The sequence below is a fragment of the Melozone crissalis genome, unplaced genomic scaffold, assembly GCF_028551555.1.
Source record: "Melozone crissalis strain CALT ecotype California unplaced genomic scaffold, PUWL_Pcris_2 ptg000019l_1, whole genome shotgun sequence".
Taxonomy (NCBI): domain Eukaryota; kingdom Metazoa; phylum Chordata; class Aves; order Passeriformes; family Passerellidae; genus Melozone; species Melozone crissalis.
In genome coordinates this window covers 2,685,564-2,709,270 of record NW_026535797.1, presented here as the reverse complement: position 1 = coordinate 2,709,270, position 23,707 = coordinate 2,685,564, and the positions used below count along the sequence as shown (strand labels likewise).

Sequence of the window (23,707 nt, the reverse complement as noted above, 5' to 3'; positions counted from 1 at the left end):
CAAAAAACTATTTAAAATACACTCAGAAGTACATGCACTTTTTGGTGCTTAGTGGGATAAAGGTCATCTATGATGTAAAAAAAAAAATCCCAATAATTTCAGCAAGTCACCCATTATTTTAAATAAAAAGGCAAAAATATTTCTCACAACCTAAACTGAAAGCCTGATTTTGGAGGATGTGTCTGGGCTATGTCATGTTGATTTAAAACCATCTTATTACTCTAAATGTAGCTAGCCTTAGAATAATGTTGGGATTAATACCTTGGCCAGAAATTTAATGCTGATTGATGTATAAATGTAGATTTATATACTTCATTCAACAGTTCAGGGAAATTTATTAAGTCAAAATTAGGTGGATTTCTCTAATTTATAATGGTCTTTTTATATTTCAATAAAATACTGAAATGTGCACAGATGTTTCTGTAACTTGGGTGTACATTGGTGTTTCTGGCTGTGTATTGTGATAATAGTAGGATTTTCCCAGGATTTCCAAGGTCGAGAACGTGGGGGTTTTGGGGATTTTTTGTGTTTTGGGGTTTTTTTTCCACTTTTTTCCCCTGTTGCCTTATAAAAAGCAGTAGCTAAATCAAAGTGTTACTGATTTCCTTGCATACAGACAACTAGAAGTTCCACCAGCTCCAAACCTTATTCTTCCCAACCCTCTCCTTTCCTAATAAAGCTTCCAGGTCATGGTTATCCATTGGCAGAGCTGAATAAATATGGTAAACAGAGCTGGAAAGATCTGGTAGATGCTCAACACAAACTATTATAACTCCACTCTCAGATTCCTGGAAAAAACTCCTCTTTTTGGGACACAACTCCAAGGTTAGGTCAAGACTACAACAGAAAGAAGCAGGAAAAGGAGCTTACATGGTGTGAAGTAATGCTGTAATAAAATCCAATATTTCCCTGAAGAAGAAGTTTGCAATTCCTGCACCTAGAGCAGGTTATGATAACAGCCTCTGCTTTGTGGGGAGAAATAAACAGCTTTATGTTCCTGACCTCCAGCACACACTGCCACGGAATCAGAGTGCAATTGGAGCTATTTGCTGCTTTTTAGACATTCATTTCTCTGCCCTGGTGCTGAAAAGGCCTCGCTGAAGGCAGCTTATACTAGATTAGGCTTCCAACACCTTCATGCATTATAGACTCCAAAGACATTTTTTTTCCCCCACTCTGAGAGAAGGTGAAAGTGTTGAGTCATTTCTTTTAAAGACCTGGTGGAAGTTATTGTTCATTAAATGAAAGAGCTGGTGCTCTAGGCAGGGCTCAGAAATGCTGCTCCAGGCTGGGCTCAGGGATGCTTTCCCAGGCCAGGCTCAGAGCTGCTCTGCCAGGCTGGGCTCGGGGATGCACTTCCCAGGCTGGGCTCAAGGATATCCTTCCAGGCCAGGCTCAGGGATGCTCTCCAAGGCTGGGCTTAGAGCTGCTCTCCCAGGCTGAGCTCAGGGATGCTGCTCCAAGCTGGGCTCAGGGATGCTCCAGGCCAGGCTCAGGGATGCTGCTCCAAGCCAGGCTCAGGGATGCTCCAGGCCAGGCTCAGGGATGCTCCAGGCCAGGCTCAGGGATGCTGCTCCAAGCCAGGCTCAGGGATGCTCTCCAAGGCTGGGCTTAGAGTTGCTCTCCCAGGCTGAGTTCAGGGATGCTGCTCCAGGCCAGGCTCAGGGATGCTCCATGTCCGGCTGCAGCTTCCACATCCCCTCATGACTCAGTTCCCACTCCCCTCTGCTGCTCTGCTCACCGTTCCCTGGCTTAGCTAAACCAGGCTCAGCAGCTTGTCTGAGATCCTAACAGGGATTAGCAGGAGCTCATGGATGCAGCCAGTGCCAGCAATAATTAGGGTTTCAAAGGCGAGCGCCTGGTGGGAAGGGATTGTCATTTGTGGAGCCAGTCCCTTTAATGGAGAAACAACCCCCATGCTACGGAGAGGATAATTTGGCAGTTCCAGTCCCAGTGGCTCAGAGACATAAAATCCAGGCTCATCAATGTGTAAGATTAGAAGTAATTAGCCCCTATATGGCAAAGTCATCGCTCAGGAACTCAGCGCCGTCTGGGGACTCGGTGTAACGGTGCCTCAGGGACAAGTAAGATGGGACCTTTGACTTGAGCGATTTGGAAGGGGCTGAGACCTAATTAAATCTGCAAAGATGCTGTAACTGCATTAAAAAGGATTTTTAAATATGAGCCATATTCCCTTTCACTAAACAAACTAGGTGTATTCCACCCTGGAACAGGGAGAGAATTAATCAAGGGACAGCGAGCCAACAGCTGCTGTGCGGCTGCCAAAGAGAAGATGATACAGGATTATACAGAATTGAAGAGCATTTAATAAGAATTCAGGGATATTTACAAGAATTGAAGAATATTTAACAGGATTTTTTGAAGGATGAGGTTTTGTTCAGCTGTGGTGAAAACCAAGCACATAACTCTCACTGTAAATCCAAGAGAATGTGGGGATTTTTAAAATCTGGTTCTCCAAATGTTTAACTTATAATAAACACTGATTGCCTTACATAAATAAAAGCTAATTTTCTTGTAAAAAATAATGTACAATGTACTTTTTCACTCATTAAAAAAACCAACTTGCAGCTTTTCAAAGAGGGGCACACAGAGCTATTATATTTCTGCTACTGAGCTCCAAACAGCACTTCCCATCTTCCTTTTCCTTAAAAAGGCTTGGCATTTTGTACTGGAAAAAGGAAAGATTGTAAGTTCTCTTCTCTGCAATGATTGCCTCATTTATATGATCTATCTTCTCCCAATGACAAAAAAAAATCACTGTATAATATTAATATTTTTCTAGCATAACTCAGCCCTCTGCCTTTGTCAGTGCAGAGCTGGATCCTCAAAGCCTGGAAGGTGAGTGGCAAAGTATTTTAAGGGCATGAACTCAGAGTGAGACAACAGAAACATCCTGATGGCACAGAGAGAAGAGCACTGGGATGACACAGGGAAGTTTAGACACTTCATCATTCTGCCAAAAAAATATTAACTACAACAGCATCAAACTCATAGGCAGGCAGGTCAACGCTGAGAGAAATCACCATTTAGGCAAAAATCTTCAATATTATTTTTCTAAAGTCTCAGAAGCAATTTGATCTTTGCATTTATGATGGTGGTAGGGCTATAGTTACTGCTTTTACAAAAGAACCATGTTCAGCCATTCCTGAGTGAATTCAGGGTTATTTATACTGAAATTATCCACTGCTGCTTGTACTGAAATTATCCAATGTTTGGACTGCCTATAAACCTGTGAAGTCAGTAATCTTTATTTGAGCCAAACTTGGTGATCAAACGTATAAATACATTATCTCATAGAACACATCTACAGGCTTATGGGGCAACTAAAAGCCTGTTATTAGCATGATCCCAAAAATAATTCACTCAACAACCATCACCCCTCACAAACCAGCCCCCAAAATAAAGAGGTCGCCCTGTCACCTCCCTGGGGATGTGGTTCTGATTTAATTTTAGAGCAATTTTGATCATGAATGGTTTGAGTTGGAAGGGACCAAAATCCCACCTCATCCCACCCCCTGACATGGTGTCTCAGGTTTAGCTGAGTGTGTGTTCAATTCAAAATTAACATCTGTCAGAGGTGGGGCAGTTCTTTGCTGTTCATGGGGCAGTTTTCTTTATCTCCCACAACCAATCCTCCCTCAGGAGATCTCTGCTGTCCATGGCCACTGAGTGTCCCTGCAGGGCTGATCCAATCCCAGCATCCCATGGGGAGATGCTCCGCCCAGGGGAGGAGCCTAGCATTCCTACCTGGATCCAATCTGAGCTTTGGGACACCCCAGCAGCCTTTGCCCCCTGCATTGCCAGAGGAGCAGCTTTGTGCTGCCCTGCATGGCCAGAGGGAGCCCAGGCCCATCTGCAGCAGCCCTGGAGCTGCAGAGGAAAACTCCCCCCTTGTGCAGGATCCCTGCTGCAGCAGAGCCACAGCTGGCACTGCAGGAGGGCTGAGCCCCCACGGGATGGGGCTGGGACACCACCCTGACACACAGGGGGCAGGTCTATTCTGACTCTGGCAGCGGTGGTTTTGTATCACTGCATTTTTATTTTTATCTTTATTTTTCTCCTAATAAAGAACTGTTATTCCTGCTCCTATCTTTGCCCCAGAGCCCCTTAATTTCAAAATTACAACAATTCAGAGGGAGGGGGTTTGCATTTTCCATTCCAAGGGAGGCTCCTGCCTTCCTCAGCAGACACCTGGCTTTTCAAACCAACACATGGGCAGGGACACCTCCCACTGTCCCAGGTGCTCCCAGCCCCAGTGTCCAGCCTGGCCTTGGACACTTGCAGGGATCCAGGGGCACCCCCAGCTGCTATGGGCTATGCAATGAGTACCTCAACCTCTGCTAGGCTGTGGAAATTAATCCCTCATCATAATCATGGCTAATTGGATCCCTGCTCTCCTTTAACTGCAGCAGGTACATGGAATGGTTTCTCCACTGCTCCACTTGGGCAGATCCAGGTGTCATTCCTGGGACATCCATCCCTGCAGAATGCAGTTCCAGCAGCAGCTGTGTGGGAAAGCTCTGTGGGCTCTTTCTTTACAGGAACAGAAATTTAACCAAGTAAAGCTTGATGAGCTCGATGGCTCCTCAATCACCATGAGAAAAATCAACAGCAATCAAAGTGCTCTGGTATTTCAAACCTTCAAGTGACCTTTCAAGGGGATTTCAGTCTGAAAATACAATATGAGGAAACTCTGTGGATTTGGGAATTCATCTTTAGCCAAAGCCTTTGCTAAATGTCTCCTGCTAGAAATGCAGAATAAACAGCAGTGGGGATCAAAGGTACGGGAATAAAAATAAAAGAAAAGGTAGATGGTGACCAGCTGCTGACCTGGGTCAAGCCACATGTAATTATTTGTCTTCAATTCTGGGTGTTAGAAATGTCCCTCAGCTTTCAGAAGGAGAGCAATCCCAGTTAGACAAAGTGGGAAACACGAGTGGGACACAGGAAACAAAAGAAAATCCCTCACATTTCAAATAGTCCCACTCTAATGCCACAGGAAAAGGCAGTGGGGAGAAGGAAAATAGTGAATTTTACTGGGAAAACCCTGGGGACTGAGGAGGAGGCTGCAAAGAAAGCCTAGCTCCATCCTCCCCAGAATAGAACAGCAGTTAATGCTTTTACAGTTGAGAGAGTTTTTATGGATTTTTTTTTATTGGGTTTTTTTTTGGTTTTTTCTCCCCAACTAAAAGCTGAAGAAAAGTTGTTTATAAAAGCCCCTGTATTTTTGGACAGAACGGACAGAGAAAATCTCAGGCAAAAAAAAAAAAAAATCCCAAAATAAACAATTATAAAGAACAGTGAAGACAAGGAAAGCTGAATTTGTACATGGAGCTTAAAAATAGCAACTGAAGCAATACAAAGTGTGTGAGTTTGAATATGAGCACACAGCACAGAAGTGCTGAGTAACCCAGAGTGCTGCTTAAATTATAAAAGAGGATCTTGATAGCTCAGGCATCTCAAAATTAGGATAAGATTAAGATACATCAGAGGAAAATATGAAAAAAAAAAAAAATAAAGCCAGTGTAAATTACCTTGACAAGATCAGGGTGACAAAGGAACGGAGCCAGAAATCAAAGAAAATATAAATAAAATAAAATAGAGTAGTGCTTCCACATTTCCCTAAAGTCATCCTAAATGAGCAGAAGTACTCTAGGAATTGATATTTTCCCAGAATGACCCCAAAAGGGGCACATTACTGCAAAATACTGACACTAAATGAGTTTGGAATCATCAGCAAGTCAAAAAAAAAATAAGTAATAGGTAGAGATACCATAAAATCACAAAATTCAGAAGATGCATAGGAGGAGATATGAGGAGATGTGAAGCTCCTGGGTAGATTAAAACAGAGTTTTTCTGCACAAAGTGTAATTAAATTTTGAATCTCAATGACCATAATCAGGATAATGAAGTAACTGATGATCTACAACAAAATCCTACCCTCCCCAAAGAGTAAATTGATTAAATCACTCTGTTACACCATTATTTTAACATGTGTAAACTGCAAAAACCATTAGAAATTTCCTTTGAATTCCTTGAAGGAGTTGATAGCTGCACTCTCTGTTGTATTTTTACAGAGGAATTCTCTAAATGAACAAAACAGAACCAAGTTTATTTAAGCCAAACCAACATGCACTGGTCAGAGGAGGAAATCTCTGCTCTAAAATAAAAATTAGGTTGTTTATTGAAACACAAAGCAGCACATTCAAGGTTTTTGCTCATCCCATGTTACAGGAGGATAATTTAGAGGGAAAGGTCATAAGTTTCACACTCCTTATTGATGTTGGGAAACAATGTCAGATTTATTGTAAAGATTTGTCAGCAGCAGCAGTGAGGTTACTGTGCCCCAAGAAAGAGAAAATGTTCATTTACCTGTAACCCCACCCCTGTGAAACCTTCCTCACCTAACCCTTTGGCTGCACAAAACATGCATTTACCTTATAAAGCTCAAATTGTGCATCAGTGTTCAGCTAATTGGAGGTTTGCTGTCATTAATTTAGATAATATACATTCATCTCACATAAATAGCTTCTAGCAGCTTCTTTAATTTAACCTTTCTTCTGGCCTCCTTTTTTCACTGTCACACAACCAGCAATTGAGAGCTCACAAATGACCTCCTGTGCCACAGTCCTGCCATAACAATCCATGGGAGGAATTTCATAAAACAGATTAAATTCTACAGCGCTGGCTTTGATGAATTAGTAGAATTTGTTACCTGCAGCTGCTCAGAGTTAATCTTTGATTTTTAGCTGAGTGTTGGAAGGAGCAAACCAGGGACATGTTGTAGCTTTGACACCTTCGTGGCTGAAATGGAAATAGAGCCACGGCATCCACAGAAGAAGCAAAACCTTTACACATTTTTGCCTTTTATCTTTCTTATCTCACTGCTTAAAACAATATCTGAGGAGGGACCTCCCATGACAAAAGTGTTTCTGAATAAATTTTGAGATTATTACAATTATTCTATAATGATTATTCCTTCCTGCTTGGTGTCACATCACAGAGAAGCAGAGCTGAGCATCATTTCCCCACAAAGCTTCAAAGGTGGCAAATGATCCCAAGGTAAAAAATGACCTCCAGCACAGCAAATCACCCAAAATGTTTTGTTCAACATTAAATTATTATTCACCATTTAAATTAAGGATTGCAAGGGAAATTCATTCTGAGCCTTTTCCATTTCCCTCAGACTCACAATTTGGCTAATGAACCAAGAAAGCAATTAGTGAAACATCTCAATTTATAGCAGGTTGAGGTAATCTTTAGCCAGGGCACAGTTAAAACTCCTGCACTGTGAAAAGGAGACTTTTCATCTCCTGAAGCAGCTCTGGGGAGTTAATGGGAGCATCAGCAATGGCACAATTTGTCATTTCTGGCTGCCCTGGATCCCTGGCAGTGCCCAAGGCCAGGCTGGACACTGGGGCTGGGAGCACCTGGGACAGTGGGAGGTGTCCCTGCCGTGGCAGGGGTGGCACTGGGTGGGATTTAAGGTCCCTTCCAACCCAAACCATGGGAGCACAGCAGGAATTTCCACAAGATATGGATTTTTTTCAGGCATTTGTCCCATTCAGCTCAGTTAAACATTTCCACACAACATCTGGGAGCAACCCAACCAAGGTTCCCCAGCACTGTGGTGGGCACTTCCCAGTTCCCAGCTGTAGAGGGATTTCATTTCTGTGGGACAGCACTTCCATGGATCATCCTGTGCTGATCCTTCGTGCAGTAAGGTAGAAAAATTATTTTAAAAATAAATAAAATCAATCAATAAAATCTGCTGTGGCTGGCCTGTCATTTCTTCTGAGCCAAGCTGGCATTTTACAAGTTCCCATGTGAAAGCAATCCTGGGGTGAGCAGCTCATTAACATAACAAAATATTCCTGGCTAAAAAAACCAACTAACACCTGTATAAACTGCTTTTACACCTTAGATAGAAAAATGAAAACTATCTCTCACCAACAACTTTTCAGCACATACACACCAAGACTTTGATACAATCAATACAATCAATTACAACTTGTTATTAACCAATAAAGTAATTGGCAAGAAAGCTCCTGACCAATTGGAATCCCAAAAAAGATCTGTGAAACTGTATAAAAATGAGTTATGTGAATAAAGAATGGGGTTTTTCCACCAGGAAGAAAACAGTCCTGTGTGATTTATTCCCATAATCCTGCTGTGTCATCCCAGTGGGAAAAGGGGAGAAGCAGAAGAAGGGGAGCACTTCCATGGGAGGTGCAGCCTGCCTGACTCATGCAGAGTTAATGAACTCCAGAGCAGGACACAATTCAGGAATTGTACAGGGACACACTCAGATCACCACCAAAATGCAAGAAATAATTCACTATTCTCAAACATTATTGAGCTGCAATCAACAGATCACTCACAAAAGAAACCAGGACTTGTAAACAGCTTAATGCAAACAACTTTTCAGCACAAAAAATGGGGAATAAGGAAAACAAGGCTGCATAAGGAGCAGGATATTATGGAAAATAATACAATGGAAATAACATAACTTAGTGGAATGCTGCAGTATTTTGCCTAGTAATGATATATATCTGTAAAATTTTAAGGGGACCTGAGTTGATTATGTATACTTGTTATTTTAAAACTTTATGATATATATTCCTATAGCAGGGGTTTGGGAATGGGCAATAAACATGGGAAGTGGGGGTTTTTGGGTTTTTTAAAATTCAATGCATCAATAACCACAACTTGGCTAAAAGAAAGAAATACTTAATTGCAATTCAACCAAAAGCTTCCCCTGAGGCTTGGGCTCAGTTGGATGCTGGGTGCTAAAATCAGCCTCTCCCTTTCCCTTAGAACAGCAAAGAAAATGGAAAACGAGCTTGACTTTATTTACAGCAATGGTACATAAAGTCAAGCTCAATCTTAGGAGAAGCGTGAGCCTGGGTAATTGAGTCAGGAAGAGGAGTGGAAGTCTCCTGTGACAGCCTGTAATTGTCAGAGCTCCAGTTAAATGCAGCAGACACGGATTCAATTCATATTTTGAATGCCTGGGTAGTGCCTGGATCAAACCTGGCCTCCAGACCTCTGGAGAGCTGCTTCTCTCTGACACAGAGAACATTAGCCAGAAAACTACATGGGTAATTCTGCACTCTGTGCTGAAAATATTTCATTTAGGGCTGCATCAGAACTTCCATCCCCTTAGCAACTGGGAGGCTCCTGCTGGAAGCAGCGATGGGGAAGATGGGGCTCTGGGAATGTCAGAGGCAAGCGAGGATTCTGTGGGTGTGAAATTGTTGGCAATTATGTCTGAGCACCGGCTGCACATGTTTTTGCTGAATGTGTTCAGATTTACTGGAGGAATTGGCCTCAAGTATTTACTGAATTCTGGGAGGCCTGATTAAAATAAACTGTGCTCAAGACACTTGTACTGTACTGAGACTCCGGAGTCCAGGGAGAACTCTGGATGTGTCAGACACCCAAACAACAACAAATTAAAGAAAGGAGTTGGCTCAGGAAATATTACTGCTGGTTCCTGAAAACAAGCTAAAATGCAGTTGCTACCTGAGGAGCACAAAGGGAAAGAGAAAGAACAAGAGAAGCAATAAAGTGGAGTTTGGATGTGGGGGAGCAGCTCGCTGCAGATCCACACAGGAAATGAGCACAGGTGATTAAGGCTAAATCATTCCTTGGTGTCCTGCCATTCCCATCCAGGCTGGAAGGGCTGGAAAGGCACTCCTGGGATGAGGATAAACGCCCCTTCCTTCCTCCCTCATCTGCCAGACCCAGGGCAAGGCTCCATTTACCAGCCTGAGAACAGCTTTAGGTTGGAAATGGGGGTGTGTGTTCCTATCTGTCAGAGGTGGGGCAATTATCTCTGCTCATGGTGCAGTTTCTTTATCTCTCCCACACCCAATCCTCCCTCCAGGAGATCTCTTCTGTTCATGGGCCATTAATTATTAATTACCTTCTGTCCATGGCCAGTGAGTGTCCCTGCATGGCTGATCCAATTCCAGCATCCCATGGGGAGATGCTCCGCCCAGGGGAGGAGCCAAGCATTCCTACCTGGATCCAATCTGAGCTTTGGGACACCCCAGCAGCCTTTGCCCCCTGCATTGCCAGAGGAGCAGCTTTCTGCTGCCCTGCATGGCCAGAGGGAGCCCAGGCCCATCTGCAGCAGCCCTGGAGCTGCAGAGGAAAACTCCCCCCTTGTGCAGGATCCCTGCTGCAGCAGAGCCACAGCTGGCACTGCAGGAGGGCTGAGCCGCCATGGGATGGGGCTGGGACACCGCCCTGACACACAGGGGGCAGGGCATGGTCTGACTTGTTTGTACTATTGCATTTTTATTTTAATTTTCCTAGTACAGAACTGGTATTCCTGCTCCCATATCTTTGCCTGAGAGCCCCTTAATTTCAAAATTATAACAATTCAGAGGGAGGGGGTTTACATTTTCCATTTCAGGGGAGGCTCCAGCCATCCTTAGCAGACACCTGTCTGTTCAAACCAAGACAGGAGCACAGGCAGCAGTAGAGGTTTCCTTGAGCTCACTGTTCAGGTTCCTCCCCTCGGGATCTCTCTGGCCTGTCTGGTGGAAGCAGCCACCAAAGCAGCTCTTTCACTCTGCACAAGCCATGAACCCCACATCCAGCCCTCTTCCCTTGGAGGCTTCCATGAGCCTTCCCAAGCTCATTGATTATGGAGAGGTTTGCAGGGAATGGCAGTTTAGGAGTGGGACTATTCCCAACCAGGCACTGTGGGAATCACAGAATCCTCAAATGGTTTGGGTTGGAAAGGACCTTGAAGGCCACTTGATTCCAGCTCCTGCCATGGGCAGGGACACCTTCCCTAACCCAGTGGTCCAGGAGCTGTGATTCCACCCCAGTGCCAACCTCACAGGGGGAGAGCAGCAGCAGCAACACGAGTGGGGCCCTTCTCACAGCCCCCAGTGAGCCCTGAGCAGGAGGAGATCCCCTGGTTTCCTCCTGGTTTCATGGAAGAGGGCTCAGAGATCCATTTCCAAGCCCTTTTATCTTCCCACCTGCAGGAGAACAGGACCTGCAGTGGTGTTTGGCTCCTGCATCCTCCACCCACGTGCAGCAACCAAGCCAGACCAGGTTTCCTGTGGCATTCGCATTCTCTGGAAAAATTCCTTTGCCCAGGATTTTTCTCCTGGGAAGCTGAGAGGCCTCAGAGAAAAGGGAAACAACATTAGCTCATTTGCTTCTCCTGTGTTGTGCTCATGTGGAATGTGTTTGGAGATCGTTTACCCACAGGTGATTGTTTGATTGAACTCCAGTGTGAGTTGTTTTCACTCTTTGGCCAATTAGGGCCAAGCTGTGTCAGGACTCTGGAAAGAGTCAGGAGTTTTCATTATTATCTTTTTAGCCTTCTGTAAGTATCCTTGCTGTATTATTTAGTATAGCATAGTATTCTTTAATATAATATAATAGAATAATAAATTAGCCTTCTGAGAACATGGAGTCAGATGCATCATTCCGTCTTTTGTTGGGGGCCCCGTTTTACAATAGTTTCCCGCAGGACAAGAGGAGGAGGCTGTTTCTGCCCCCTCAGCTGCTCAGGGAAGGGCTCTGTGCTGCTCAGGGAGGTTTTGGGCAGCACAGTAGTGCTCAAATTGCCATCCAGCACACAGAGGAGTCCAGAGCCCAGTGCAGAGCTCGTGCCAAAATCCTGCTCTCCTGCCTCCTCAGAGGATGCACAAAGAAGATGAAACCTTTCTTAACGATCCCCTGGTGCCACTGTGAACGTGGGCACCAAGGAGACAACACAAGTGTGGCTGTGTAGGGATGACTCCCCAGGCCACAGCTCAATTTTGTGTTTAAGGCAAAGCTGCAGCTCTTTGGATGAGGAACAGGTCATTTAGACAAACATAAAAATACTTCCTTGAGCACAGAAGCATCTCTCTGCTACCTTACCCATAAACTCCAGATAATCTGCTGTTCTAAAGTGTTTATAGGTAATATCATGAGAGTTTCCTTTTAAAGAGTTTTATTTTACAGCTGAATTGCCAGCTTGTATTCCAAACTCTCAGCTATGAGGTTCCACAGATTTTGGGGATCTGCAGGATTGATGTGCTCAATTTCTGCCTCTCAGACTCTCCTATCTGCTTTTTTCAGTCATCCTGCTACGAGGCATTTCTCCAGGAAGGTGATTTTCCTTCCTGTTCACCGTATCTCTGGCAGAAAATGCATTTTAGTGAACTAATTAAATAGAGTTGGATTTTACATCAAATATCAGTAATAATATCAAGCACTAACGCTCTGGCTGCTGTGAGAACAGGTTGCAATACACATTGTACCTGTAATATATCACTGGGATAATGATTTGATGCATCTGTGCTGTTAAATCCTCCCTTGGCAGAGTGACCAGCAAGCAAAAGACTGGAAAATATTGATGGGAAAGAGGATTCTGGAATGGTGGAGGGAAGGATCCTCCTCTGTGTGCTGTCCTTCCCTGGGCTTCTCCTCCCAGCCCCATTCCCAGGGCTTGTGTGAGGCTGCATCCCCAATTTTCTCCTCATTGTCTGACTCTCCAGAGTATGAGCAGCTCTCCTTTTCTGCATTCTACTTATTAATTATAATTAATTAAACTCCTGTTTAATTAAAATCTAGTGTATCCCAGAAAAACCTGAGCTAAACCGGCTTATGTTTCTAAATACATTTTTTCCTCCTCCCAAAGGATTCCTGAGTCCTTCACAAGCTACAACCACAGAATGATTAAGATTAAAGCTTTTCTTGAGTTCACTTTTAATTCTGTGAGTTAATTTAATTGAGGAGAAGACACATTGATAACTTGTCCTCATTTCCCATTTCTGTGGAATAAAAAGAGGGAGATCTTAGCTAAGCAAAACAATGTCCCCAGGAGAGGAAATTCTTGAGATGCTCAAAATGCAGCACCTGTAGCCAGTGTTTCTTCTCAAATCTAGAGAAGTAAATAAGGATTTTTTTTGGGAACAAGGTTCACAGAACCCTTCTGGAGAATGCTAAACTTAATGCTTTGTTCATCAAGCTGTGATCTCCCCAGATCCAGAATTCTGAGTTTTCAGTGACCCACTCATCCTCTAATGTCCATAATCCCCCAAAAAGAGCCATGAAAAGAAGCAAAAAGTATCCAGTATAATAATAAAAATATAAATTGACCTATAAATTGTCCCTGCCCAGGTTCATTTGGGCACTGAGGGATGGAAGCACCAGGCTCACATCCATCTCCAGTAATATTTCCAGCCAAAGGTTAAAGAACAGTAAAACCAACTAAGCTGTCAGAGAAAATACATATTAGCATTTAGATTAGCAGTTATTATCTGCATTTCCCATCAGCAGACAACAGTGAAATACGTGATGATGGCTTCAGATATTTTTTCAGAAAGGTTAAGGGGCCCCTGGATTCAAAGGGCTGGGAAAGACTGGCCTGGGAGATAAATGGCCTGGCCCTGGCATGTGCTGTGCATCCTCAATACATCTGGACTCTGGCTGGAATTAAAATTCATATTGCAGCAGCAATTAAAAGACAGAAGTAGGTCAGGAGCTGCTGTTCAAGGCAAGGAAAGAAAGGAAAAAACCCAGAGTGAGCAGCGTTTGCCTGCTAGGAAATTCAGCTGTGAGAAACTCAGGCTGAGGTAACACTGAGGGGATGAAAGAGGGAAAGGAGAGTTTGGGTGGCTCAGCTCTGGCCCAGCAGGCAAAGGCTGCACACTGACATCAGCTCTCTCGTTGTCCATGGAGAGAGCCTCTCATTGTGCACGGCCAGGGCACCCTCCCTCAGTGCCCTCCCTGTGTGGCACACGCTGGGACAATGCCCTTTGTGAGACCCAACCAGCTCCAGGCGTGGAAAATGGGAATAAAACCACATTGCTTCAGCTGCTCCTTGAAAAACAGAGGGATTTGGTGCAGTCACCTGCAGGCTGGCACAGACCCTCCCTGCAGGCTGCTCCTCTGCTCTTGCAATGCTGACAATTAATGCAGGGCAGGGATCTCATGGGCAGCTCAGCCGCAGAAAACTGAGCAAAGTGAGCCCCAGCCGCCTAATGTTGGTTAAACCTTGCTTTCAGTATAATCTGTTCTTAAAGGCGTCCTGCTAACCAAAACTACATTAAAAAAAAAGTTCTCTTGTTCCGCACAGGAACTTTGCTTGTTAAAGTTTGATTTTATCCAGAAAGGGAATTTAACAATAATTTGAAATGCTCCAAAGAGCAGCAGCTGCTTTCAGAAGAGGCAGAAGCTCTCCATGTGTGGCCCTGGGCTCTGCCTTGCCCTGCTTCTCATGGGAATTGCAGAGCCAAGCCCTGCCAGGTACCTCCCCAAGCTGCCCAGCCTCCCAAATCCATTTCCATGCTGGCAGCTCCACGTGGCACTAGGAATGCAGGGCAATAGAAGCACAAAACTAAATGCAATCAATTAAATCCAAAGAGATGTGAAACCAAATCCCAGAGGAGTCCCAGAGCACACACGGCCATGTGGCCAGAGTTACCTTCTGCTGCCAAAACACTTCTTGTTTTGCCATTTATTTCTCCTACAGATACAAGGGAAAATGTGTCCATATTCTCTCGATTCCAATCTTCTTCTTCCAAAAGACAGCCAAGGTAATTGTTGATTTTGTCACTGGCTATTGTGTGGATTAGCTGATTTTGTCACTGGTTATTGCGTGTTTTCTGCACTGCTTTGTCCTCTGCCCCCCATAAACCCTGCACTGATGGGCTTTAATCACCAGCAGAGGTTTCTGAACCTCATTCCCCTCCTGCCATGGGCACTAAAGACATTTTTAGTTGTTTGTGATCAAGCCTATGCAGGACCCTAATAATTATTACTGGTAGCACACCATCAACAAGCGGGGACACAACACTTAGAGCTGTTGGTACTTTGCAGGGAGGGGAGGAAGAGAATCCCCTGTCACAGATTTTGGTCAGGGTTTATTCCCCACAGGAGTTTGCTCAGTGGATTGCCAGGTGTGAGACTGAGGTGTTACTGCATCACCCAATTAACTGAGTGATTAATGCACAGCTCTGATGGCAATCTGGGACAGGTTTGGGATGGGACCACACACAGGGGTGGGAGTGGGGCAGAGTCCCCTGCTCTCCCAGGGATGCAGAAATGTCTCATGGATCAGTGCAGGAGGGAAGAACACCCTTGAAAATGCCCTGGGGGGAAATTGGGGCTGGGCTGGAGCACAAACAAGCGAGGAGTGTTGGGAACTCTGCTCCCAGGCTGGGATTTAGAGCAGAGGAACTCCTGGAGGAAAAGGGAAAACCTTCATTTTAAATATATGCATTGCAGTTTTATCTGTCTGTAGTCATACATGAAATACAACATGTACATTCACACCAACTCAGCTTTTCCACTTCAAATCACAAGACCACAGAATAACTGAGGTTGGAAAGGACCTCAAAGTCACAGGATCACAGCATCATTGAGGCTGGAAATTACCTCCAAGATCATCAAGTCCAACCTCTGACAAAGTACCAACCATGACAGCGAGATACTCAAGAATAAACACATCAATAATCACAGAAAATGCCTTTTCCATACACAATTTATACAAAAAAAACCCCAAACCATGCCATTCTACATCACTGCACACACAATTTTTGATACAAAACAGGCTGAACCATTCCAGAGCACGTTTTGGCCAAGTTTGAAAATCCTTTCAAGAAATTTGCTTGAACAGCCACCTCTAAAATTCTCAAAAAATAATAAAAACTAAAATGGGCACTTAACCTGTGCCCAATGCCAGAAGGAGATGCTCAAATAATAATTGCTGCACATGTGGTTTGGATTTTTATAGGTAGAACTCAATAAAGAAGAACAGATATAAGAAATGTACCATCAAAATGGATAAAGTTCAAATTGACACACAACCAGTGCTTGTGGGGTTCTCCGAGGATTGGGAACTCTCCATGGGCAGGTTCAGGGACAGAAAGGGACTTCCCTGGAGAGAAATGATGCTGCTGCTGGGACTCTGCACGGAGTAGAGAAGGGAATTGCTGCCCAGGGCCACTCCAGCCTCCTGCAGCCGCCACTTTGTCCCCCCAGCCCTTGGCACTGGGGGCATTTTGTGGCTTACAGCTCTCTGAGAGCGATGTAACCCCAGCTTTAAACTGCTTCTGAAGCAATAAATGCTGTTAATCCACTAAACCTCCTGTTTAAATAGGAACCACCATGTAAGAAAGCTCATGGAAGAAAACCAGCTCGTTCTTGATGGCTCAATGCAACAACAAAAAGCCAAGAGAGACTTAGTGCCAACCTCACTTCAGAGCAAGTTGTTAATACCATTTGGAATCATCATCCAGTGCATTTTTACTTGTAATTTTTTCTATTTTTCCCTCTTTCTGGGTGCTCAGAAGAGAATTTTCCCCCACACAGCAGTGACTGCAAAGGGTCACTCCCCTGCACCCCACCAGTGCTGGCAGCAGCACAGAGCGCCAGGAGCAGTTCATGACTATTTATACTTCACAACCCCATCCTGCTGAAAGCTTTTAGGTAATTAGTTTTCCTCATTAACAGATGCTCCGCCTGGGGAAGGGCACTCAGGTGCTCCCAAGCCCCCTCCTGGATTACAGGGCAGCACCACACGGACTGGGAGGGCAAAGCTCAGAAATGCTGAGCTGGGTTGGTGAAAAGGGCAACAAAACCACCACATTTATATAAAAATGCGTCATTCCTGCAAGATCACAGAGCATCACAGCAGTAAAACACATTCCCTGGATGTTATCACAAGCCCCTTGTATTTAAATCAGATGGACAATATTTATCAACATCCCTTTTAGGGAGAACCAAATATACTTTAAAGGATTTCAGGAGTTTTTTGGTGCTAAAGTTGCATCCTATCCTAAAAAACAAGGAAAAAAAAAGGCAAATTTGATACATCCCATGGACCAAAAAGTGATTTGCAAACACAGGGAACAGGGGCAGCCGATAAAACACGTGGGGTTTGCACCTTCTCCCTGCCACATCCCATCCATTATCTCATTTTTCTCTTTCACACTTGCAGAGGCAAAACGGACATCAGGTAAAGCATAATTTAATATTATCACTAATGCATTCAAACACATCAGCAAGAGCTGTGTTGCTAAAATTGCACTGCAGAAAAACCCAGGTAAAACACTGTTATCTCCTTGGAAAAGCTGGGCCTGCTGCTCCAGCACCCACTGATGTCTGTTGAAAGCAGCAGGATTATTTTCCTGAATAAGGATGACTCCCATGATTAAGGAGTGCAGGATTACATCCATTCTTTGCATATCTCCTGGTGTTTACATATCCCTCTTTTCACCTCTTGGCTTTTGTTATTTTTTTTTTTTTTTTAATTTTTAACACAGGCATTTAATTACTGTTAGCACCAGATATCATTGTGCTGGACTTGTATCCCTTCAAAATTTGGCTGGGTTTGAGATGCCAAAGAAGAAATGCTTTTGTGATCAAAACAAAGGAAATAAAGCAGAAGCAGCAGAATGTGGACTGTGCAATTAAAAACAAATAAAAAGAGAGGGAACTCGTTATTCACAATCAAGGCTTATTCATGATTCATCTCACATCCCTGCTCCTACCCCTGGCCTCTGCTCTCGGGAGCTGATTGCTTTGGTATCAATTTTTAACTGAGTTACCTGAGAGCTCCCAGGCACTGCTGGCAGGAGCACTGCTGGAAAATAACTCAGACAGCTGAAACAAGTATTGTAGGTAGGTGCTGTTAATGATTAACAAAACAAAAATACTTTGATGTTTTTCACCTTATAAAGAAGGGGTCAGAGTTGCTTTAGTTCGTCACTGCCATGTGCTTTATATATTAAATAAATCTCCTCCCTATCCTTAGTAAAATTAAGTTACTTTTCTACTACTTTCAGGTAAAATAGAGAATTTAATGCAGAGTTATTAATTAAGAACTTGATGCAGGTCTCAGGACATTGAGAAATGTCTCTAACTGAATGAAAACAACACCACCACAAGTTAAACTTCCGACAGGGAACCACCTTTTTCTTTATGGGAAACAAACTTCTTTCAAGCTCTCACATCTGACACCAAATTACATTAATCTTAGTTTGGGAAAATTATAAAAGGGAACACAAATATCTTTAGTTTTAGTAGCTTGTTATGGGGGGGGGGGTGGCGTGGGGTTGAAAACTTAAATACCACCAGATAATTTCAGACATCATCATCATTCCTTCAGTGCCAGTTCTGAAGGTGCTGTTTACATATTCCCTAGAGCTAAAAAGAAAAGCACTTCCTGCCTTTTTAGGCTTTTTTAAACCTCACTTTAAACTCCAAAAGAGCAGAGTGTTTTCAGAAAGAGGCACAGGAGCGAAAGGAGCTGGCAGGACGCTGAGAACCCCCGAAGTTGCCCAAACTCACCCCAAATCCGCGGTTCGCTCCATGCCGGGGTGCGGGGGATGCGGGTGCCCGAGGGCTGCGCTCCCGGCCGGGGCATCCCCGGGGCGACAGCGACAGGAGCGGCCGGAGCTGCCAGCACATCAATTATCGGCACATCAATTATTCACCCTGCAGCTGCTCTGCTCTGCTCGTCACTGCCGCCTTTGTGCCCGCAAAAATCGCAGAATTGAACAGCCCCGGGCATGGGAAGGGCTGGGTTGGGGACAGCCCGTGTCGCACTTGTGCCCTCTCGCTCACCCCTGGGTGTTGGGAGCTGTGCAGCTTCTGGATTTAAATATTGGAGTTGTGTCCCTCCTTCGGAGCGTTCTGGAGTTAACAGGAAATGTCCGAATCTGCTGCTTGCACGTATTTCTGTAATGACCTCCCTGAGTTTCAAATAGCGAACACCTGTTTGCCAGAATGTTCCTGTTCACCAAAATGTTCCTGTTCTAAGCATGAAAGGAGGGGAAAAAAGCACAGCAAATTCCTAATTTACTCCAAAATCCATTGCAGTGTTGTTTTTGAAATTATGTTTTGAAGGTGATATTTTCACCTGGATGTTTTCATTTTTATTGCAAATTTTTTAAATAATCAGTGGTAGCACCATTTTTCTCCTTGATGTTTGCCATTTAGAAATCATTAATAAGTGAATGTGATCCAGCCTGGCTTGCTGTCCAAAAGGATACTGAGAGTTCATTTGATTACCGTGCACCAAGGGTTTTTCAAAATCCATTGCAGTCTTGTTTTTGAAATTGTGTTTTGAAGGTGATATTTTCCACTGGGATGTTTTCATTTTTATTGCAAATTTTTAAATTAATCAGTGGTAGCACCGTTCTTCTCCTCGATGTTTGCCATTTAGAAATCATTAATATGTGAATATAATAGCAATTTAATAATCATCCTTCTGGTAATTGATCACAAGACTAATGATGGAACACAATGAGGGATTTTTAATCATTTACCTGTGCAGTTATGTAATGCCTTAATGGGGCAAACAAAGATTCACATCATTTTCTGTAATACTGCTAAGAGCAGCACTGGAATATTGCATGAATTTCAGTATCCATATTCTAAATAGAACTATAGAAAAAACTGCTCAGAAATTATTTGAACTCACTAAGGAGAATTAAAAACATGTGATTCAGCCTGGTTTGCTGTCCAAAAGGATACTGAGAGTTAATTTGATTACAGAGCTTTTTCAAGGAGAAAATACCTCGAAGTACTTCTGAAGTAGATATTTCTTTGGAGACAGTGATTACATACTGCAAAAATGTTCTGAGTACACCAGTGACCTCTGCATTTCTTAGATACCTTTCTAGAAAATATGCTTTTGCCAAACAAACAACAAAATTCACAGAACTTAAAATGCAGAGAACGTAAGAGCAGATTCCTTTAAATCCTTTTAGAGTTGCATTGTGCTCGTGTTGTTCCTTGGATCTCCACTACCTTCCTATCAGCTGCACGTGGTGATTTTAGCAATCTTTAAATAAATAAAAAAGAAAAATTGCGATGATTTCAGGATTTCACCCAAAGAACCATGACATTGTAATGCAAATGAGGCTGATGAATGTTTCATGGCAGACTTCAAAACGTTTGCTGCTGAGCCTTTCTAGAGCAGCCCAGGTGGATGCACTTCTCCTCCCACCTTTTTCTCATTATTCCAGTTAGGATGAGAAAGAAAAACAACTTGGGGCACAAGGACATGAAATAATGTGATTTTGCTTGAGAATTATAAATGAAGCTTATTTCTGCCTCTAATATTCTGGCTCTAGACAGGTTTAGACTGAGAAAAACACAACTTTATTCAGTGTTTGATGTAGATTGGATTGAATGACTTTTAAGACTTTGATCACCAGCTTAAAACTGCAGCAGGGACAGAAGGGCTTGTGATTATCTGCTGGATTTTGGCACCAGCCAGGATCTGCTGTTCCTTCCAGATTGCAGGTGCTCTTTGGAGGTGCTGATTACAGAGATCACTGCTGAGGTCACCCCCTCCTATGGCAGACTTGTGACAACGGCCAAAAAAAATGTGTGTTCACCTGAACTGAATGCTGGAGATGTCCTTTAGGATGTGTGCGGCATGAAAGGAAAGGTCAGGCTGCAAGGAAGAAGATAGCCAGGCAGATATTGGCCAAGCCAGCCCTTGGAAGCGTTTCCCAGCAGGATGCTCTGAGCCCAAACCCAGCCCTGATTGTGAGCATTAAATGATATCTCTGGCTGCAGCTGGGCAGGGCATTGTGCAGCTCCAGATCGGCTCCAGCCCCAAAACTGGCACATCCTGCACCCCTCCAGAGGATTGTGCAGCTCCAGATCAGCTCCAGTGTGACAGTGTTCACAGGGGTTCTTGGAGTGAGGGAAGAGATGAGGATCTGACTCCATGTTCCACAAGGCTGATTTATTATTTTATTATATATATTACATTAAAACTATACTAAAAGAATAGAAGAAAATATTTCATCAGAAGGCTAACTAAGAATAGAAAGGAAAGAATGATAACAAAGCTTCTGTCTTGGACAGAGAGTCTGAGCCAGCTGACTGTGATTGGCCATTAATTAGAAACAACCACCTGTTGCATTCCACAGCAGCAGATAATCAATGTTTACATTTTGTTCCTGAGGCCTCTCAGCTTCTCAGGAGGAAAAATCCTAAGGAAAGGATTTTTCATGAAAAAATGTCTGCGACACTCCAGCCCCAGAGCTGGCACCTCCTGCCACCCCTCCAGAGGTCTGCAGGTGGATGGTGAACACCAAAAAGTGCAAGGGGCACGGGGAAGGGAAAGGGAATTGCTGTCTGCTGGTGCTACATGATTTTTGCCTGGGAAAAAAAAAAAACTTGATTGACAGAGTTGTAGCTGAGAGTCCCTGTTCAGACAGTGTCACATATGCAAGGCAGTGACAAATTATGCTTGACTGCACTTGAAAGCTGCAGAAATGTTGAGTAGCACGGGCAGGGAGATGGGGTTCCTATCCATTGCCATCAAAATATCATCTTTTAGTGCTGTTGACAGTTTAATAGCTACTTCTGGATGGTGGAGAGCATTGTGAAGTGCTGCCACTGTATTATTAACCCAGGCTGGAGCTTCCCTGCAAATCAGAGCGAAAATCCATACAAATGGAACTTCTGAAACAGTTTTAGATTAAAGGTGTGCTGGTCATAACAGGAATTGTGTCTCTCTGTCTGCATCCCAGGGGGATCCAACAACTCTTTAACCCCTGATTACGTTATCATTTATTTTCTGAGCTTACAGAATCATTCATGTTGGAAAAGACTCCAAAACCATCAAATCCAGCCATTAACCCAGCACTGCCACATCCACCACTAAACCACATCCATAAGCACATCCCAGGGCCAAATTCCATTCCATTTTCAAAACCCAGGTGATGGAATTCTGCTCAAATCAAACATTTTTGGTTCCATTTGTCTCCTCCAGGCAGCTGAGGTGGGATGTGGATATGGATATTTCCATGTGGACATATCCTGCTCTGATCTGCAGGATGCAGTGTGTGACTCTCCACTGCTCCTGGGAAAATGCAGCTGTGCAAAGCTGGATCCAAGGATGTGACTGTCTGAAATCGTTCCTGGGATGTACAGAGCTGTGCCACACCTTGGAAATGGCTTGCAGGGCCCCAGTCTGTGACAGTTCAGAGCAGATTTGTGCAATATCACCCAGCCTCAGCACATCCTGTGGCTGGGGAGGTGTGGTGTGATGGTGTGAGCACAGGACAGGTTTGGGATTGAGCAGATTGGAGTGTGACTCTCTATTGATACCTTTAAATTAGCTATCACTGTAGTATCTGCTTTCTGTCAGGGTGCTGCAGGAAATCAGTGAGATGCATCTGGGAGGGGAGTGAATCAATTCCCTGCTCTGCCTGGGGGCTGACCCTTCCCTGTTGGCTCTTTCCCAGCTTGTCACCTCACTCATTTCCCTTTTTTCCCACTCTTCCTTGGCACCATTGGCAGGGAATGTGTTCCCTGATGGGACACCTGCCTAGAACTGCCACCTGCCCACGGTGGCACCTGCCCCAGGGGGCTGAGCTGACTTTGGGGTGAGACTCTCAGCATTTTGCCTCTGTGCTCAGCTCTGATGAGGAGCACCTTGAGTCCTGTCCCCACTTTGGAGTCCCTCACTTAAGAAAGGAAATTGAGGGGCTGGAACTGGTCCAGGGAAGGGAATGGAGGTGGGGAAGGGGCTGGAGCCCCAGGAGGGGCTGAGGGAGCTGGGAAGGGGCTCAGCCTGGAGAAAAGGGGGATCAGGGGGGACCTTGTGTCTCTGCACAGCTCCTGACAGGAGGGGACAGCCAGGGGGGTCGGGCTCTGCTCCTGGGGAACAGGAGCAGAGGGAACAGTAGTAGTATATAGTAGTATATAATTTAGTATATAGTAATATATAGTAGTATACATAGTAGTAGTATATAATATATATAGTAGTATATATATAATATATATAGTAGTATATATATTGTATATATATATACAGTAGTGTATAATAGTAATATATAGTAGTAATATAGTAATAGTAATATAATGATAGTAGTATATTATTTACATTATAAATAATATAATATAATATCATATCATATCATATCTTATATTATATTATATTATATTATATTATATTATATTATATGTAGAATAGAATAGAATATGTAATATTTATATTTAATAGTTTTGTATTATTATATAGTATAATTAATATAATAAATTATATTATATAATACTAATATATTATATTTATATTATAAATGATGTTATAGTATATAATTTATATTTATAAAATTATATATCCGTTCTAGAATATATGTATATGTATATATAAATGTCAGTATGAATATATAGAAATGTGTATATATATATATGTGTATATATGTGTGTATATATAATGTGTATATGTGTATACATGATATACTCCTGCCAGGAGGGCACAGCCAGGGCGGGTCAGGCTCTGCTCCAGGAACAGGGACAGGAGCAGAGGGAACGGCCTCAGGCTGGGCCAGGGCAGGCTCAGGGTGGGCACAGCAGGAATTTCTTCCTGGAGAGGACTGGAAGCACAGGAACAGGCTGCTCAGGAGGTGCTGGGATCCCCATCCCTGGAAGTGTCCAAGGAATTCCTGGATGTGGCACTCCGTGCTCTGGGCTGGGGACAAAATGGGGATTGGGCACGGCTTGGACTCGATGATTTTGGAGGTGTTTTCCACCCAAAATAATCCTGGGATTCTGAGACACCAAATGTGGCTCTTGTGGCACGTGGCACCAAGAAGGGCAACACTCCAGGACAGTCCCAGGGAGCTGTGGCAGAACTGCCAAGACACGTCCTGCTGGCACTTTATTCCCCATCTGGGTTGGCCTTTTTTTT

At 43.8% G+C, this 23,707-nt stretch overlaps 1 protein-coding gene across 2 annotated transcripts in view; it reads right to left on the bottom strand.

Moving 5' to 3' along the window:
- Window positions 1-23,707, bottom strand: part of CUNH10orf90 (chromosome unknown C10orf90 homolog) — a 99,114-nt gene that overhangs the window by 43,132 nt on the left and 32,275 nt on the right. Inside the window, exon 1 of one of the 2 annotated variants that reach the window (XM_054276538.1) lies at window positions 18,337-18,412. The exons of the other annotated variant lie outside the window; for it this stretch is intronic. Coding sequence (XP_054132513.1) covers window positions 18,337-18,412 — 76 coding nt within the window. Of the gene's footprint in view, window positions 1-18,336; window positions 18,413-23,707 lie in introns of those variants that run through there. 2 annotated transcript variants of the gene reach the window in all.